At 40.7% G+C, this 21,158-nt stretch overlaps 1 protein-coding gene across 3 annotated transcripts in view; it reads left to right on the forward strand.

Annotated features, from left to right (window-relative positions):
• LOC116036256 (metabotropic glutamate receptor 8-like) overlaps positions 1-21,158 on the forward strand; it is a 162,970-nt gene that overhangs the window by 74,930 nt on the left and 66,882 nt on the right. For all 3 annotated transcript variants that reach the window (XM_031279733.2, XM_031279730.2, XM_031279731.2), the window contains exons 4-6: positions 17,268-17,403; positions 19,643-19,797; positions 20,725-20,862. In XM_031279733.2, the coding sequence (XP_031135593.1) occupies positions 17,268-17,403; positions 19,643-19,797; positions 20,725-20,862 (429 nt within the window). The remainder of the gene's footprint in view (positions 1-17,267; positions 17,404-19,642; positions 19,798-20,724; positions 20,863-21,158) is intronic.

The raw sequence follows: 21,158 nt of genomic DNA on the forward strand, positions 1-21,158 counted from the left end.
GTGTCATTTGTTGTCGTCTTGAGGCAGAACAATTCATGATAATAGCAGCTGCTTCATGACAAGAAGTGAGGAGTTAATAAGTTTAAGACCAGGAAAAGTTCTGAACGTGTTATCAGTTATACCACTTTCAAGACCCCCCAATCAAGAGAAGTTTCTTAGGAACAAAACAAGATTTTAAGAGGACAATGTCACTGACTACGTTTACATGCACATAATATTCCGGTTTTTGCCCTTATTCCGAAAAAGACTATATTTCGACTAAGCTGTTTACATTTAATGTAAGTGAATATTCCACTAATATTCCCATGTACATGTAGCAGTGCAAAACAGGATTTTTTCAAAGTTTACCAGCGGTGGCGGGCTTGTTGGACCGTGTGAACACAGCGTCCCTCTTTGATTCCTTCAACCAGCTTCTTGAAAAGGTCGGCGTATCGATGTGTGCGCATATCCGAAAACCTGTTGATATCCAAGTCTTTGATAATGTTTAAAAGTAGCTGTGTTTCTCCTTCTTTTCTCGTCTGCAGCCTTGCAAACTCTTGGCTGGTTGATTTGTGTACAGCAACCATAGCAACGCACAGAGCTGACCATAAGCCGTAAACAGGCAAGAGGCCGTAAAGTATGGTAAGAACCCTGATTGAGACGTGTATTCCGAATGCGCTGTATACAAGTCCAAAGAATGCCTCTAAAACCCAAATAATACGGCATATCCCACATGTCTTAATCGTAAAATGCTATATTTGGAAAAATTTGGAATGTCCAACCGGAAGTTGCTGATTATATGAGCTGTATCAAATTCGCAATATTTTCATATTCGGAATACTAGTGGAATATTGGTGTGCATGTAAACGTACTCACTGTCCACTACACATTTTCAAATGGAAATTGCTTAACAACATTAAGGCAAACCATGTAGGAGAGAAAAAAAACGGGGTTGTTTGCGTTTCTTTAAACCAATCACAATCATCTTGGGTGTCGCTAAGCTACAGACACAGCGACGGTGGCTCTGCAAAATCTGGGAAGGAACTTGCATTTGCACCCTGCAAAAGAAAACGCCACATACAATATTCAATGAAGTTAACTGTTCACACAATACAGTAATGTGAGCTATTAAAATTAGCTGGATACATGATTAATCATAATTTGTGTACCAGTGTATCGCTGTTTGCACTTCGTCCACAGCAGTCCCACCTATCCCAAAACGTCCCAGTTAGAGAGGAAATGCTGTAAACATATTCTTTGTAAAAAAACTACAATAAATAAGAACCAAGCAGGCATGCCATGTTGCACAATCCAAATGTTCTTCAAAACTTGCCATTATCAGCGTGTAGCTTGATAGCTGGAGGTTTGTTGTTGTTCCCTGAAGGCAACGGCAACACGCAGAGAGCGGAACGTGAGGGACAGGCAATTATCCTGGAAATGTACTGCTGTTGATTCCAGACTAATTCATCCTGGAATGCACTGAACATGCTTTATTAAGAGTAACATTTGTTCTTGTGTGCTTTTATTTTAAATATATAAATGAAGGCTGCGTAGGACATACGAAAAACAAACACCAAAATGTTTGGGTGTCAGGAAGTTTTCTTTTCCAGACTGAACTTTATTCTTATCATTCCTCCATTACTTTTAGTTAATGCATGCTAAAATCTAAATGTAATAACTTTAAAAATTAGTTGCCATGAAGTCGCAGTACAAGTCTGAGAGCTTCAGGTATGTTGCAATAAACATAAATGATGCAAAGAACAGCTGACAGTTTGTGATTTATCGTCTTTCTCCTTGACTCAGACTGAACGTTTGATGTTTTAATGAAGACAAAGTGTCACAGGAAAGAATTCTTTTCTTCATCTTCTAAGTCATATCAGCAGATATTCCTCACATTCAGTTTTCAGTCAAATAGTAGCTTTGTGTGTGTGTGTGTGTGTGTGTGTGTGTGTGTGTTTGTTTAACTATATTCATGGGGTCCAAAAACCGGGAGTCCAGTATACTTGTGGGGTCTGGAGAGCTTTGTGGGGCCAAAATGCTGGACCCCACAACTTTAAAGGGCTGTTTGAGGGTTAGGACTTGGTTTTAGGATTAGGGTTAGAATTAGGTTATGGTTAGGGTGAGGGTAAGGGTTAAGGTTAGGCATTTAGTTGTGATGGTTAAGGTTAGGGTAAGGGGCTAGGGAATGTCAGTGATGGGTCCCCACAAAGATAGTGCCACAAACCTGTGTGTGTGTGTGTGTGTGTGTGTGTGTGTGTGTGTGTGTGTGCGTGCGCGTGCAGCAGATTAAATGGAGGATGTGATGGTGTTGTATTTTCGCTGACGTTCTGTCAGATCAGTCGCTGTGAAAGACCTCTACCGTCTTTTTTTTTTCTTCCTCAGAAGTGTGAACGCCTGCAGGAGATAATCTGCTTTTCTTCCTCTTCTTTCTCTCGGCTGCTCATCCTCTTCCATCTATCCTTCTGTACTTTTGTATTCTTTAAACTACTTCTTTTCTTCCTCCCTCTCGTATGAGACATAAATACTCTCCGTCTCGCCTCACCTGTCTGTAAAGTTTTTTTTCTATTTCTTTTGTCCATTCAAAGAGGAAAGTTTTTCTTCTCCTTGTCATCCAAATTTGGTGTCATCTGTTATCATGGACCTCGTTAGGCCTATTTTAAGGGGGCTGAAGCTACCCTATAATGTTCCCAATCCCCCCCAACTAATAAGACAAATAATATTTTTTTTTAATTTTTTTTACACTGCACTCTGAATCACTCACTACGATGAATCAATATTTCTTCACCATTTATGTGTCTACAAGGTAAAGTTACTGTATTTTTTGTTTAACAGAGGAGAAATGGAAGAAGACAATATGCTCGTCGCTTTCAAGTTGTTAACATCTTGGCTTCTCGACTGGCTGTCGACATAACTGTAGTTCTAATACAGTAACAAAAGATGCGAGTGCAAAGATTTTGCAAGCACAATTTTGCATACCCTGGGGGCTAAGCCCCCGCTGTCTTTCAATCCCAGTGAGATCTCTTTCTGTTATGCATTTCTTTTCATTTTTCCTGGAGAGCAGCATTTTCTGTTTTTTATTTCCCTCCGCCGGCTCTGTATGCAGTCTGAGGATGAATATTTCATGGTGAGGGATCCCTCCACCTTTCCTCCCTCGAGAACAAGTTTCCAGAGCAAAGTGAATCATCTGTAGTCAGCAGCTCACCTTTTACTCTAACAAATAAAACTCGGTCGCCAATCGAATATGGTTAGGTGAGAAAGCTGGTCATTTGGGAGAGTTGTCTCTGGACTTTAAAAAACTGTGCTAAGAACAAATGCAAACAAAGAAGGTAAAGAAAGTAAGAATTTATTGAAGTGAAACTCCCCCTTGTTTCTAGAAATGCAAACTCTTGTAAAGGTAATTGTAAAAAAAAAAGTTGTGACAGTGTTATGAAATACGGTCGATGAAAACTTGCGAATCAAAAGAAAGGATTTTGGCATCCGCGTCAATCAGCAGACCGTTTCTCCCTGTGTTTCAACAGAACAGGGATTAATGATTTTTCCTCTGTGTACCGGACACACAGAACAACCTTCATCGTATCACACAGGTCCTGAGTCACAGTGATGAGCTGTTACGGCAGATTTCATCACCCACTCCCTCTCAGTGCAAGAGGACAGAGCCGCCCCACGCCGCCCTGGCGCTTCACCCAGCAGCAGCAGCAGCAGCAGCAGAAGTATTTGAAGTGCAGGCGCAGGCTAACGAGTGTAATGGATGTGGACGCTGCAGAGCGCTCGCAGGCTTCAAACAAAAGGATCAAGCCTCCGGAAACGATGGAAGACAGAAACAGAAATCAGATCTTGTTTTATTTTGATCTCATATGAAGGAGGATGACCTTATCTTACCCTGATCCTCCGATGAAAGGACCATACCATGCACAAATTAACAGAGCAAAGCATTCAAGAGTATTCCCGATATTTAAACATAGGGATGTCAAAGATAACAGTATTTCATTCAGGAGAGACTTTGTATGAATGCATGATATGACATGCACAGTCTTTTGGAGATTAGACTCCATCATTATTATATATGAAATTATATATATATTTAGGGGGTTAGAAAGCCAGAAGCAGATCCCCCGATGGAGTCCAGACACTGATGGTGGTGTGAGGAACCCGAATACCGAACCGAGGAGCCGATGGCATTCTTGACGGAGGAGGAACCAGGAGCTGTGCAAGATGAAGACCGGAGGAGCTTGGGGAGGAGGAGGGTTGTGCTCTTAGCCTGAAATGACAACTGAGCAGCAGAGAGAGACAGGTTTAAAACAGGGATGTCATGCTGTGATTGGCTCGTGAAATTCAAGGGCGCTTCTGATTGGTTAGATAAAAGTGAACGCCTCTAACAGCTGTTCAGTTTAGAGAGAGAGAAATGTGATTAAGTTTAGAAGTCTTCCTGCAAGAATTTACGCTGAGCTCCATTTCACAGGCACAATCAGTGGATAAAGTTACCAGATTGATGTAATCTAATTGAGCCCCCTGAATTTAATACGGAATATTTTATTTTATATAAAGCCACCTTACACAACTTATCTACCAGCTAACATATCTAACAGGTAACCAAATAGTTTAGTCTTTAACATCCTCTGTTATTGGAGAGCATTAGTAAGTTGGGCGTACAACCTAGGTTTTGTTCCTTCCATGACACCTGCCAAGCTATCGTAGTTTTTCATTTGTTTATTTCATTTTATATTTTGTTAGACTGGTTCCTAAATGTTTCAGGTTTGACATCTTTTGTAAAGCACCTTTTCTATGAAAGTTGACAGTACAATAATTATCCTTATTATAATAATGATTCCAATCCACTCCTTTTATTTACCTTTACAAACACCAGCCAGAGATCTGACGGGATTCACGGGTAAAATAAACTACGGACCAAGACCTCTAATTTCAATGTGTTAAAGGCATTGAAAGTTCTATTTTTATGTGGAGATCTGGTCTAGTTGGAAAAACTGATGATTGTGCTTGTGGTCAGAATTGGTTTGGGTTAGCTTAATGTTTGATTTAAGAGTTTAGCAGTTTAAACAGTTTGGTTAGGAAAGCTAAAGGTTTGATTTAAGAGTTTAGCAGTTAAAACATCCCTTACAGCAGTCACCGCAGCTTGTCACAACTTGTTGCACTTTGATTGTCAGACTTTAATGTGAACGCCCTCACTTTCAACTAACTTGGGGACTTTCTTGCTAAATTTAGGGATTTTTTCCAACCCTTTTAGTGATTTTATTTCTAAAATAAAGTCAAATGTAGCGACTTCAAACCATCCGGGAAAAAGCAAGATATATTATAATTCATTTCCATGTATGCTGTTCCGAGTAATCACAGTCCACGGCTTTTCTGCCAACAGCACGCTGTCACTCTTCCTCTCCTCTTGCTCCGTGAGCAGCAGGCAGTCAGCCACCACAACCACTAAGCTTTATAGCTACTTTCATTGAAAACGAGTTGGCAAGTGGCAACACGGCCACAATCTACTTCCACTTTAATCTTTTTTGCAGGTGAAATACAGTTCTCTCTTTTGCATTTGCATTTTAAGACATGGTGCTCATTTTGTGAAATTGGCAGACCATACCTCTGCACTATTCAGATGATTTATAACACTGTAAGCAGTTGAGCCAAAACTGCTGCTCCTCATAACGAGCCCAGAGTTGGGCAAAAAGAAGACCTTTCACACTGCAGCTGAAAGTGTCCCAATTCTGACTTTTATTCCCTGTTGTGTGGATATTTTCAGAGGTGTGTGAAGTTTAAGTCCATACCTCCTGGTTCTGATAATATCTGATCCATTAAGTTGGCAGAGCCAGTGTTTATGTAAATTCTCCTCTCCGATATGAATTTTGAACATCAGTTTAAAACGGTGGGTCTTAAAGAATCACCCAAATCAGAGGGACTGAACACTTGATGACTGAATACTGGCAGTCCTGACATAGAACAATTAAATTGATCAGTTTAAATAAATGTCGATATGAATTAAAAGTTAAACTTGGAGATTTTGACTCATGGGAGAAAACCTTTTGCTTTTCGGGTGGCCTGAGAGCTTTGTGCACACACTGCTTTGCTTGTTTCATCTGGCTTTAAAGTCAAGGCTGGGCATGTTACCCAGGAAACCTTTCATGGTGTGGTGTTCAGCGGCTCAAAGGCGAGGAATGAAAGAGGCGAGCAGGCACATATGTCCTGTCTCTATCTGTCTCTCCGACTCAGTATTTGGTACAGAAGAAGGAGCGGGACTTACACAGCGATAAAAACACGTGGTGAACTGTTAATTTAAAGGTCAGCATGAAGGCTTTGCCAGAGGCTAGCTTTAATGATATTTGTTATGACCCATAATTCCAGTAGACGACATGCCTTTGAATGTTCCGGCTGTGCTTATTTGCTCCGCTTTTGAGTTGAGTCGCTCCCGCTGTAAGACTTTTCTCGTCTGAGTTGAAAAGCAAAGTGAAATTGCATTATTCTCTCTCTTTGGTCCCGTGTCCCTCTGATACGCTTCATTTGTTTCCACATCATCAAATCTGTATCGCATTAGAGCTTGTGTTTGTGCGTAAAAGGTAAAGGCCTCAGTTTGAAAAACACATTTACACTTGACGTAATGGAAAGAGAAAAATCTGCATATATATGAGGTTTGCACTAAGTATTTTAAAGTTACTTTATTTACTTGAAGACTGTATTTAAGTACAAATTTGCAGTACATTTCACAGGGAAATATTACTTTTTACTCCGATATGTATTTACTGTCACATCACTGCCATTCACTTTACCTTGCAATATCTGTCTTCTGCATATGCTCTTGCTTTGGAGTTTTCTATTTTTTATTCTATTCTTATTTAAGTTTTTAATATCTCTTATTTCCTTCTTTCACTTTCTCCATTTGTCTTTACTATTGCTGTCTTTGTGCTGCTGCAGCAACCGGATTTCCCCTCTGGGAATCAATAAAGGTTTATCTTATCTTAACTCATTTGCAACCCACCCTCACCCAGAAAACGACCTTATAGGTTGATTGTGCAAGCAGCTCATAACGACTTATGTTTACATTTGTTTTTAGGCGGCGACCACTCACTTTGTAATTATCGCAAGAGAAAATAGGCACCAAATTCCACAAAGGAGATGGTGGACGTTTCAAACAAACACAGGGCTTTCACTCAGGAGACGGGGGTTTGTGTCCCATGTGAAACCAAAAGTCAACTGTTGCTTTTTGAAATATACCAAGTTTTACGGACCTTAGGGCATTTTCACACATGAAAGTCCGAACCAAGGTCCGGACCAAGGTTCATGTTTTTGTTACATTGTAACATTTGATCCGGTAAGTTTTGGTTTCACACTGCAGTTATGCAAGAGCACTAAAGATCTAAACGTGACAAAACTACGTCCTGCCGTCATCACATACATGAGCTGCGTCTCCAGATACTTATAATTGATTGGTTTGTAGACGGGCTTCCCCGTCCTCTCGTATCCTCTCTCTGTGTCGGAGTATTTTCAACTGACTGCTGCTCACCCCTACTGCCTCTTTTTGTTTTGTTGTGTTGTTGAGAAGCAAAGACACGGGAACTTTCTTTCTGGAGCATTTATTCAGAGACAAACGGAAACCTACACTGTACATTTACTACCACTTAACAAATAAACTGCTGATGTATTCTCTGCTCTGATAGCCGACAGCTGTCTGCTCTTAGCGCATTCACCGTCACTCTCACTCTCTCATGTAGCCTACACACTAAGCACCGAGCTATTCTTTAAAGAAGCTTCCCCGGTCTTGTAACAAAAGGAGAGCCTGCCAGAGCTTCATGTATTTGGTCCGAAAGTCCGAAGCATTCAAAAAATACTTTCACACTATAAACGAACCGGACCATGGTTCAGTTTGGTCAGTTTCACACCTGTAATTTTGGTTCGGATCAAACTGAAAAGTCCAAAAGTCTGGACCAAATGAGGTAGGTGTGAAAACACCTTTAGTGTCACGATATTACAACAACCATTGGGGAAACTGACTACCATCCTTATGTGTAGGAGCTTTAACAGGGTTTGGCTTTAGTCGTGCATTAGAAAATACAGAAAATAACGCTAATCCGCCAGACTGAAGTTAAGGATGAAAGGCCTACCTTTGTCGTAGCTGGCGCTGTTCCGCCCTTCTCTTCGGACCAGCCCAGTCCTCGGTGCGGTGTCAATCAGCCTTGACACTCCATTGATAGGTCATTCAAGACATTCAAGACACAAGACGCGGACAAACATGAACACAACTTGGTGGGGAAATGCTACTAAAAATCAGAAACACATTCTCCATTCATGGACTCCCGTCTCCCAGTCACTTCACCGCCGCTCTGCAAACTCTGCAATGCAGGCAAGCCACACCCACATCAGCCTGGCGGCCAACAGGAAACGGTTAAGACGTGACATTTGTCCATGACTCAATGACTAACCCTAACCATAGTTTTACGTGACTTATTTTAGCCAATCCCTGATGTTTTACCAACCCTAAATATTTTTGTTGCCTGAACTTAACTAGTTCAGTTTCACAACGTTAACTTCGTATTTAAAAGTTTGACCGTTACCTTAAATAGAACTGTTGCATTGTGGTCACGTGTTAAGGTCCCATGTTCAATATGGCCAGTGTGTGGTATTACGGCGTTTAATAAAATGCTCATATTCGTCGTTTTGGGACCCATTGGAAATCGACCTATTCTGACGTTTAAGTATGAGTATGTGTTGCCTCTTTGACAGCTTTAGTTACCAGTTACTTTACAGATTAAGACTCTTACATATGAAACATTTAAATATGTTATAAAATATGATGCTTTGTTATGAATAAAACTACTGTACTGAACAATATATGTAGAGCTGAGAGTCGATTGACAAAATATGAATGTCAACTATATTCTAAAATATGACGATTTCCTGCTTTTCCTGCTTTTAAAAGTGTTATTTTTTAATAATTTTTGAGGTTTGAACTGTAGGTTGGACAAAAACAAACATTGCGAAAGTGTCACTATTTTCAGAAATGTTGCAAACAGTCACTTGAATCGATTACCACCTGTATGTATGCTGATTATCAATCACTTTGTGCATTTCACTTTCACCTGCATGAAAATGTTCTAAAATGTCCAAAAGGTCCTATTCTCTGTGTATGTAGGTACAATAAAAAGCAGCTGCAGGAGTGTAAAATGTCTTCTCTTTGTTTACTTTGTCTTTTCAGACTCTCTGGATTTTTGTGAAATTGCGGTGAATGTTGATTTGCAGTAGATTTATCCCTGAGGCAGAAAGCAGAAGGTCCCAACATAAAGACAGTAAAAGAAAAGCTAGAGGTGAAACCAATAATGTCAAATGTATTCAACAGACTGCAGATAACTTCAGTCCAAATGACAAACAATTTTACTTTTTATTCGTTTTTCGAAAGAGATGCTGAATGACGAGCTCCAGATAATGACCAATTTTTAAATCAGTATATCTGTAGGAGTTTCAGTTCAGTGCCACAGCTTACAGCAGAGATGTTCCCTGAAGAGCTTAAAGTAAATCCTCAGGATGTTAGAAGCTGCAGGGATTTCCTTATCTGTTTCCAAGTGAATAGGAGCACTTTCCAACATTATCACAGTGTGTGTGTGTGTGTGTGTGTGTGTGTGTGTGTGTGTGTGTGTGTGTGTGTGTGTGTGCACATTTCATGCAGGTTCTGTTAACTGATTATTTTCCACTTTGTTGTCCAAAGTTAATTTAATGGATTTGAGCGCAGCAGGAGAAGCCTCAGTCGCTGATTTTCCACTTTGGTTTTCCCCCATATTGGAAAAGTCTCAGCTGAAGCTAAACCTCATTAACATCATGTTGCGTGTGTCCATCTGTATTGTTTGCACATTTGTCTGCATTGATTGCCTCAGGAATCGCCCAATATCAATATCAGTTCTGTCAGGTGATTGTTTTTTTTCTTTGTCTAACCTGATATTTATGAACCCATTTACACTGACACATTTATCCTAACTGGAAGCCTGCATATACAACTCGTGCAGTCCAAACTAGTAAAATATGGCAGCTTGGTCAGACTCTATGTGGCAAACTATGATGCTCCAACCCGCACTCATTCCCAACTTGTAAAATACTGACACTTGGTCCGTGGCTCTCAGCGTCAGATACCGACGCAAAAATCACCCTTTAGCGTCTGTATGGAACGCACCGGGGATTGCAGCTTGAGTATTAAGAGCGACAACACTAGCGAGTAGTATGAAAGACCGAAAATCTGCATACGGAGGCAAACAACACAGGACTTTCACCCAGGAGACCGGGGTTTGTGTCCTGTTCTTGTCCCACGTGTCACTGAATTGTACATTTTGTAACCTCACCCACTATTTTTTCCTAAACCTTTCTGTTCCGTTCTTGCCCCACATGTCAGTTAAACGTACGTCCCGACCCAGAGCACCATAATGTGGCGCCAAGAGTCCCGACCAAGCCATCTAAACATGACGCCAAAGGGCTAGACGCTAAAGGAGACTTTTTGCGTCAGTAATAAAAGCCAAAGGCACCTGACGCGCTGGGAGTGAGAATGTGTTAGACGCTCCACGTACCCCTCTAGGCCAGCTGCCCTTTTATAATTGATCTAATGGTCTAATGGAGAGTGTGTTCCTTTTTTCACCATTAGATACCGTTCGGAACAATGAGTGTGGTCATCCCTTTCATGGCTTCCAGAAGAATCCTGTCATAATGGTCTCTAAGTGCATTAATTTCTGGGAACAAAAATTGTGAAAAACACTCACACTTATTATACTATATTAGTGAAGTTATTTTCACCAGCAGCTCTACAGTACTGTTTCAGTATTTCCAGTTCTGCTACTTTATACTTCTACTCCAGAGTACTTCCCCCACTGCTTTAAACATTTCATGATAGAAAACTTTTGTTTACTTCTTTGAGAGATACAAATCTGAAAGTGCTGGCTTTGTATTCTCATGATGAAAATCTTTCTGTGTGTGTGTGTGTGTGTGTGTGTGTGTGTGTGTGTGTGTATCGGTAGAGAGTTTGTTTTGCTGTGTTGTGTTGAGAGATAAAATCGGCTCATGGGTTCATTAACTTCAGGAGAGTGAAGGTCAGCAGAGTGTCACCATCATCAAGATAAAGTTAATGAGTTATGAATCTATTATTGATAATGTTTTTCTAACATGTTATTAGATAACACACAGTTGCAGCAATGGAAAGAAAGAAGGGAATTAGGGTATGGGGGAATTGCTATGTTGCCACGGGAACTGCTGATTGTTAAGTGCGGATGTTCTTTGTTGTGTTTTTCAGCGATGATCACAGTTCATACTTTATTAACACAAGACACAACAACCCGAGAGAATGTAAAAGAGGAGGGATGCTGAGGACTTTTATTTTGAAGGGCTGCTGTAAAGGCCACAGCTCAACCGAAAACTGTTGAAAACACATCAGTGAGCCACACTGTTGCACTGGGTGACATGTAGTTCATTTTGACTCAATCCCACACACACCGTCCTGCTGCCACAAATACTCACAGAGCACCAAATGTAGATTAATCGAAACAAATGCACTATTTCCTCCAAGTAATGTTAAAATATGTAACTATATAATAATATAGGGACGGGTATTGCAAATTAGCTTACGCTATAAAGGCTGTGGTGTGTGGAATAGGTTAATGCTACATACTTGTCCCTATACAAATAAACAATAATAAAAAAAAAAAAAGATTTAGGTCTTAAGTAAGAACCAATGGGCTTGGAGCTGGGAGCCGCAGACAGGAAGTCAGAAAATATTGAGATACGGACTGAAACATTGTTTGTTTGGGTCTTTTCATGAGTTTTGTTGGCAATAATAAAAATATAGAATAACAGACTTTAAAAATTTAAAATCATCGGTGTTGTTCAACAGACAGATGATTGACAGATGTTAAAGGGGGTTAGTTGCCTGCAGAAAAATCCACAACATAGATGTAGTCAGTGATATATGATGCAATAACAACACATGGTTGTGTATCAACAGAGTCAGTCTTTCAGAGAATATAAATAAGCGTTCTTCTGAGCAGGAGTCATCTTGTTCCTGAGGAGATTTAAATTGCTCTAAATAATCTTACTTCCCTGTTTTAATTGAAAAAAAAAAGATGAAAAACATACAGAAACACGCTAGTCATGTCCCACATTTACCAACTACATTACATTATTGAAGTGATGTACACATTAATGCATCAATAATCATGATCCAGTACAAAATTATGTACAATATTCTGAATGGGACCATTTGGCTAAATGAGTACTTTTACTTTTGGTACTTGTAACAGAGTATTTCTGCACTGTTGTATTATTACTTAAGTAAAATATCTGAGATCTGATTCCACTACAGAATACTTTTAATTTGTCCAAAACGTTTGGTTTATGACCTTTTGGTAAAGCCTCTGCTGTACTTTGTGCTTAGAGCTAAATGCTAGCATGCTAGCATCCTAAACTAAGATGGTAATTAGGGCTGGGTTAAAATAATAATCTGAGGGTGCCCGGATAGCTCAGTTGGTAGAGCGGGCGCCCATATATAGAGGTTTATGCTGCGTTCCAGACACAATTTTTAGCCGGTAAGTTACGACTTCAAGTCACGACTCACAACTTGGTAGCGTTCCAGGCTTCAGGTTAGGCTATCTAACATTAACGTTAGCTAGCGGCTACCTAACATTAACGTTAGCTAGCGGCTACCTAACGCTGACGTTAGCTAGCGCTAGCTGATACTAGCGGTTTCTAGTCGGCGACATATTTTGGGCTTCATTTAATAAACATAACCTGTAGTAGTACACAATCGTATGTGTATTGTTTTGATTACAATGTGCGGAATTACTTTACGTTGCCTATTTATGTCTATTTATTTCTATTTCTCACCGTTAATCACTGGTGTCTGTACAGCATCAACAGGGGGTCGCCATTGTTTATGTGTGTGTGATGTCAAAAACTGTAACTGGGAGAACAACGATCTGGTACGAGGTCACGGGTAGTAAGTTACGGGTTTGACTGCCGTTCCAGGGCACTTTCACGTGTAGAAGGTTGTGAAAACACAGGTTACGGGTTGCCTGGAATGCAGCATTATTCCTCAACGCAGCGGGCCCAGCCTTGACTCCGACCTGCGGCCCATTGCTGCATGTCATTCCCCCCTCTCTCTCCCCTTTCATGTCTTCAGTCCGGTCAAAATATAGGCCGAAAATGCCCAAAAATAAATACATACAAAATTATAATAATCTGAGCCTGTCAGTGGCAAAAAACAGCACTTTAAGTGGACGAAATTGATGATGCACATTTGCCCTATAGGGTTCCTTTGCAGCCCGGTCTGCGGCTGCTGGGTCACATCGTTCTCACTCAATACTGGACCAATTTCAAAGATTGTGGATCCCATCAGTTACTAACACACAAAAAAACAAAATAACCCTTTAAATACAAAAAAATGATGATTCATGCTCTCAGCAGCCTGACCTTCAAACCTTCAAATATAAAATCCCAAACCCCTCATTTAAGAAAGGGCCGGGAGGAGAGAGAGCTGCTCCAGCTCCTATCTGTTGGCCCGATGGAGCTGTGTAATGACTCTGAAATCGTCTAAATGAAGCTGTAAGGGGAGAGAGACTGTAGATGGCCTCTCAGCTCGCTGTGGATGGTGTGATGATGACAATAGCAGCAGAGTCTTAAATGTTTTTATCTCCATCCTTTTCCCCTGGATCCTCCGAGATCAGCCAGAACAGATCTGAATTCATACAGCTCCTTCTCCTTGAACAGCGATAACTCCATGTCATTTCTGTTATATTATACCGTCTTTTTACAGCTACCTGTCGGCTTCAACGCCTTTTTAAGTGTGATTAATTTGCACGTCAATATATTTTTTCAAACAGTTGTTTTTGTCATGAGTACTTTCACACAGAACGCAAATATTACGCAGCGATAATGCATCGTAATCTTTTTTCGAAACAATTTTTCTGAGCTTCGCGCCACGAATATATAAATAATAAAGGCAGTGACCAATGAAATAAGAACACAGATTTTACTCCTTTCATCCATGACAAAAGCAGCACATCCCAGATCCACACCTTCTATTCTTACCTTTCACAATAAAAGACTACGTAACTGTTTACCTGCCGGTATGAATATTCCGTATTACGTAAGTGTTTTATGGGATTGCTTTCTTGTGTGTAAGAAATGCTTCTTTCAAACCCAAGTAAAATTTATTCATCATTCATTTATTTTTCACCATACAGTTTCGGGAGAAGTACTCAGATCTTTTATTTAAGTACATCTAGTGTGTAAAAAATACGTTGTTGCAAGTAAAAGTCCTGCATTAAAATGTTTACTTTTGCAAAAGTACAAAAGTATTCAAAATATACTCAACGCACCAAAGTACTAAAAGTACTCATTATGCAGAATGGCCCATTTTAGAATGTTTATTATATTATTCAATCAGTGATGCATTAATGTGTTCATCACTTTAATGTTGCAGCTGGTAAAGGTGGAGGTAAATTTAATGAATTACTACTGAGAATCCATATTAATACCTCATAATCAGCGCCACACGAAATCTGTGGACGCAGAATTCCACAGAATTGTCCGCAGATTTTCCGCAGATTTCAAACAAATTAAAATTAAACTCAGAATGTTAACATATCTCCAACCCCAAGCAGAAAAACAGTCTGCTAAATTCTGCAGATTCTCATTCTGGATCACCACTGAAAACCGTAAAAAAAATAATCCACAGATTGGGTTTGGGTCTGTGCATAATTTATTAGTTGATTTATACCTTGTACCTGACTTTGTAAAGTAGCTAACTAAAGTTATTGAATAAAAGCAGTGGAATAAAGTGTACGATATTTCCCTCTGATATGTAGTAGAGAAGAAGTAGAAAGTAGCATTAAATGGAAATACTCAAGTAAAGTACAAGTAACTCAAAATTGTACTTAAAGGTCCTATGACATGCTGCTTTTCAGATGCTTTTATATAGGCCTCAGTGGTCCCCTAATACTGTATCTGAAGTCTCTTTCCCGAAATTCAGCCTTGGTGCAGAATTACAGCCACTAGAGCCAGTCCCACAATGAGCTTTACTTAGTATGTGCCATTTCTGTGACTGTAGCTTTAAATGCTATTGAGGAGGAGAGGGGGGGGGGGGGGGGTGGCCTTGACCAACTGCCATGCTTCGCTCGTTTGCAAGCCATGATGTCTCTCTTTCTCATGGGTGGGCCAAATTCTCTGGGCGGGCAAAGCAGAGAAAGGGGAGGTAACCTTTCCCCTTATGACGTCATAAAGGGAAGATTCCAGATCGGCCCATCTGAGCTTTCATTTTCTCAAATGCAGAGCAGGATACCCAGGGCTCGGTTTACACCTATCACCATTTCTAGCCACTGGGGGACCATAGGCAGGCTAGGGGAACTCATAGTAATGTTAAATAACCTCATAAAGTGAAATTTTCCAACACTGATTCGATATATGTTGAACCGTGTGCTTGAAGTTGCATCTTTGTTTTGCAGCAAGCAACAGAAACACGAGCTTTGCTTGGTCTCCGTGTGATTATCTCACACGTAAGGTCAGACTTTGTGTAAAGAGTCTTGCTTAGAAATAGTTTTAACTTTTCATCTCTTTGCTGCGGTAATCTTTAAACTCTCTGGCTTCAGTTCTACCTCCTTCAACAAAAACACTCAGACGGCTCTGCTGTTTAAACAATCGAGGTCAGACCAAAACAGACGTGATTATTTTCAGCTTGTTTCTTTTTCCCTCGCGATTCTCCTGCCACCTTCGGCCGGCAAGACGCTCCGTCTTTTCAAATAAAAGGAAGAAAATAATCCACCCCAGAGCCAATTAAGTTGGAACAGCTTTACAGTCTGCGTGTTTGGCTCATCTGCAGCCTCTACTGTACTGTACTTTACTTCACTTCTTGACAGGGGCACACAGTTCATCTTCAAAACCCTCCCACTGCTCTCGTTTATGCGTCCCGGGGCAACGCTGCACGAACAATATCATAAACTTCAGGTGGGTTTATAGCGGCGGAGTGTGAAGTGAGGACGAAGCAGAGAGTGTAATGATGTGATGAAGAGAGGAAACATCAACTTTTATTACTGAACATTTAAGGGAAACCAGCTGATTGTAGCAACAGGAAGCAGAACAAGTCAGAACATTAAAGTGCTCATATTAGGCTTTTGGGCTTTTTTACCTTTCCTTTATTGTGTTCTATATCTTTTTGTGCACATTATAGGTTTACAAAGTGAAAAAGCCCAAAGTCCACCCCAAAGGGACTTACCATCTCCAACAGAAAACACTGTTCACAAACTGCTCCAAACAGCTCTATTGTAGTCCAGCCTCGTGCGTCACTTTGTAACACATGTTATAATGCTCGCCTAGCTGCTAGCATGGCACGCCCTCATACTCTGCTTCTGACTGGCTAGTAGTCCTTACCTAGCTACTGTCAGGGCACGCCCTCATACTCTGCTTCTGACTGGCTAGTAGTCCTTACCTAGCTACTGTCAGGACACGCCCTCATACTCTGCTTCTGACTGGCTAGTAGTCCTTACCTAGGTACTGTGCATGTGCAACTCCCAACAAAGATGGAACAGAAGTGAGAGGTCTCACTCTGTAGCTAAAACAGTGAGCTCAACACACAGGGTGAAAAGAGGAGCTGCAGCAATGTGCAGTACAACAAAAATATGGTGTTTTTTGAAAATTAAACCACATAAACCTATTCTGGTACAACCTCTAAATACGATTATGAACCTGAAAATGAGCATAATATGTGCACTTTAAAGAACATAAAAGAAAATGTAATAAAGAAGAATACAATGAAATCAAAACATTAGACATCACCTGAAAATCTCTTTCTCTAGAGTTGAAAGGTCAAACACACTTTTAATCAACCTTTTAATATTAATAATCAGTCTTCTCCAGTGGCGTGAAACTGTCCAGATAATGTCTCGTCAACAAGCACAAAGCCTGTTCTACGGCCAGTTTTTCTGAAGTAAAAGATCGGAATACCACTTGTACTACTTCTTCCACCACCACTGTAATAATGTCATATATAACACTATACATACCATGTATAGTACATGGGCCAGTTTTCAATAATGAGTGCTTATTCGCTGTTAATGTGTTTGTACTTTTACGTAAGTAGAATTTTGAAAGCAGAACTTTTACTTGTAATAAAGTGTTTTTACATCGTTATATTGCTACTTTTACTTAAGTGAAGGATATTGCATCACTGCTTACACCTTAGATTGTCTCTGTACGTCACACAGGACGTGAAAGACAATGTCTTGCTTTTTAAATATTCAGTGTCTCTCTCTCTCTCGCTCTCTCAGGCGGGGTTTGCATCGCTCAGTCTCTGAAGATTCCTCGGGAGCCGAGACAAGGCGAATTCGACAAGATCGTCCTGCGTCTGCTGGAGACGCCCAACGCTCGCGCCGTCATCATGTTCGCAAACGAGGACGACATCCGGTAAAAACACGCACACGCAGACACAAGTTTGATTGTGTAAACTTTGATGTTGTAATGATTGCAGATGAGAGACCAACAGGCAGATTGGTGCAGTGTTTTGGGATTCATTTTCTCCCTTAAATTAAGTATTATTATTTTTAGTTCTCAAGATATGCCCCCACTTTTAAATAAATGAGCATCAGTTTTCATTTGAAGTCTCTACACACAAACCAAATTTGTTGCAAGTCGACACTGATTAGTTTAAAGGAACAGAGACCTCTTAGAGGAGCACAACTCTGTCTTCAGAAAGTTAGAGTTACAGAAAAACTGAGCAAACAGGAGGAACTCATATCATGATATTTAAAAACCTCCTTGTAAGGACTGTTGTTCTTTGACATTTGGTCCAAACTCAAATATCTCAACAACTGTAAAATGGATTGTCATGATGTTTTGTTCAGACATTCATGGTCCTCAGAGGTTGAAGCCTAAACTTTGATGATCCTCTGACTTTTAGTCTAGCGCCACCACGAGGCTGACATTTCTGGTTTGGAGTGAAATTTCTATTGGATGGATTTCCATGACATTTGCTATGGAAATCCCCCCCCCCCTCCCCCTCAGGATGAACTTTAATCTCTTTAGTGATCACTTAAGTTGTCCTCCATAGCACCATCATCAAGTCTAAATAGGAATGTGTACTTTGGTTTGTTATAAAATACCTGCAAAACCAATCACTCCCATTATGCTCAGCTGTGTTTTGTGAAAGTTAGCAAATTTGAGCATGAAACCTGCTACAGTAAGATAGTAAACGTGATAAACAGCTTAGCATCAGCATGTTAGCATTGTCATCCTGAGCATGACTGTAGACTGTGAGTCTTGTTTAAATCCCCAGTTTTATCATTTGGTCCAATATTTTCATTTTGTAGCCTAATTTATTTTTGGTACTATTATTTCTTTATTAATATAGAATTGTTGACTTTTTTTAGAAAGTAGAAACTGAAAATCATCTTCTGAAGGACACTGGTGAATGCAAACAGACTTACTGTGCGACAAACAGACACATACTTTCTGTATCTGTATGTTCTTAAAGTATCTAATCGGTTCATCCTCCAGCTGTTGGGTGCAGATTAAGATAACAAGCTTCCAATTATCTGAGTGAGCTGAGAGCCTCATACACACACACACGCACGCACGCACGCGCACACACACACACACACACATGCAAGCACACACACACAGACTTACGCACACACACACACACACACACACACATGCACACGAACGCACGCACACACTCACGCACACACAAACACACACTCGCTATCAGTGTAACAGTTGATGTTAATCTGCAGCTCTGAGAGAAACCTCGCTCATCTTGAGACCTCGCAGAGAAGAAAAGAAGACGCAAGATGTAAAGAAGCAGACCGATCACCTCATGTTTGATCTATAATTTATTATAATGATTTATTGACATGTAAAGGAAAACACAGGGGGTGAGGTTCACATCTGAGTGAAATGTCTCAGAAACTATTTGATGGATTGCCTTCAGTTTAGTTTTAGTACTAATGACATGAGCCTCAGCTCTACTTCACTGTTTAGTGTTTAGTAGCGAATGTTAGCATGCTAACAGTCCATACTAAGATTGTGAATATGGTTCAGCTCCTTCTTTCCTTCATTACCTCATACTTCCTTCCTCTACCTCCTCGGTTCCCTCTCTATCACCTTCTTTCCTTCTCCACCTCCTCTTTTCCTTCCCCCCTCTTTCTCTCCTTCATTACCTCGTCCTTCCTGTCTTCATCTCCTTTCCTTCTCCACCGCCTTCTTTTCTATATACCTTTCTTTTCACCTCGTTCTTTTCTTCCTATATCACCTTCTTTCCTTCTCTACCTCCATCTTTCTATCTCTATCACCTCCCTCTCTTTTTATCTTGTTTCCTTCCTCCATCTCCTTCCCTTCTCTGCCTCCTCCTTCCCTCCACTCTTTTACTTCCTTTCTTCGCTTCACTACCTGGTCCTTCCCTTTTCTACTTCCTCCTTTCCTTCTCTACCTCCTCCTTCCCTTCTCTATACATCCTTCTTCCTTCCTCTGTCTCCGTCTGTACCTGCCTAACACCAGCATGTTAGCGGTTAGCTCGAACACTGCTGTGTTTAAATAAAACATGCTGGCTGTAGAACTATTTCCAAAAATGAACAGAAACTGTTTAATGTAGTTCATATTTCGGGCGGAAGTGACTCCCGGCTGTCTCACATGTGATCCCTGACAGGCGAGTCCTGGATGCGGCGAAACGCAACAACCTGACGGGTCACTTCCTGTGGGTGGGCTCTGACAGCTGGGGCTCCAAGATCTCTCCGGTGGTCCAGCAGGAGCGCGTGGCCGAGGGCGCCATCACCATCCTCCCCAAGAGGGCGTCGGTGGACGGTGAGGCAGGAAACCAAACAAAAAGAATCCTCATCAGGGTTTCCCCTAGCCAACCAGACCTAAGCCACTGGGAGTTATTTTTTAACCCTTGTGTTGTCCTCCCGGGTCAAAACTGGAATTTAACACTTTTTTTTTACGCTTTTTTCAACATTTCATTTGCTTTTTTTTCCACTACCATCAGTATACTGTACATACCAACTAGTTTTAAACTAGTTTGAACTTTTCAAATTCATGGTCAATAAACCTGATTTATATGAAGTTACATCTAATTTTTGTGTTAGAAAAGCTGAAATTATGAATTATTTTGACTCAGAGGAAGAATTTGGTCAAAGTTTAGTTTCAGGATACTGTTCTACAAACCATTTAAACTGCTTTTTTTTTTTCCTTCAAATGCTATAAAATTGGAAGAGAAAAGCGCCAATAATTCAATGAAAGTAGTGAACTGATCCTTAATTTTACCTGCGAGGAGCATTGTATGGAACATCCATGTTATTTTTGGGCAATTTGGTTGAAAGAAACCCAAATTTCTGACATAGAAACTTTGAAAACAGGGTCAAATTTAACCCAAGGACAACAGGAGGGTTAATATGTTTTAAGACATTTCAAAAACAGTTTGAAACTAAGACGTAGTCATATTTTCAAATCTCCAGTTAGCTTTTAGCACCGACTTAATGATTGCCCTTATGGAATCTTCTTGGAGTCTTATAGCGTTTTTAAATTCTCAATTTCGCCATTCCGTCCATGATTCTGTGATCACAGAAACTATTGGGCTCTACATTAAAGCTGCCATCAGTGTGACTGGTCCAAGCCGGGCCCTCGTAAAAAAAAAATAAAAATAAGAATACACTTGCCACCAGGCTAAACAACTTTTCCGGGGGAAAGCCTGATCATCGTAACAGTAACATTTTTAAACTCTTCTTTCCACAGCGTTCGACCGGTACTTCAAGAGCCGCTCGCTGTCCAACAACCGCAGGAACGTCTGGTTCGCCGAGTTCTGGGAGGAGAACTTTGTCTGCAAGCTGGGGATGCACGGCAAGAGACCCGGCAGCCCCAAGAAATGTACAGGTAGGAAAACACGGGTGGGAACAGCGAGGAGCAAAGGTCAACGTGGGCTACATTATCCCCGAGAGGAAACTAGTTCTGTTACACAGCAGCAAAAACCTCTCTACTTCCTTCCCTCCTCTATCCGTCTGTCTTTCTTCCTCCTTCCCTTCTCTACTTCCTTCTTTGCATCTCTGTCTCCTCCTTTCCTTCTCTAAGTCCTTCTTTCTTTTCTTTACCTCCTCCTTCCTTCCTCTATCTCCTTCTTTCTTATTTGATCTCTTCCTTTCCTTCTCGACCTGTTCCTTCCTTCCTCTATC

Source organism: Sander lucioperca, chromosome 7, assembly GCF_008315115.2.
Source record: "Sander lucioperca isolate FBNREF2018 chromosome 7, SLUC_FBN_1.2, whole genome shotgun sequence".
In the NCBI taxonomy this organism is placed as follows: domain Eukaryota; kingdom Metazoa; phylum Chordata; class Actinopteri; order Perciformes; family Percidae; genus Sander; species Sander lucioperca.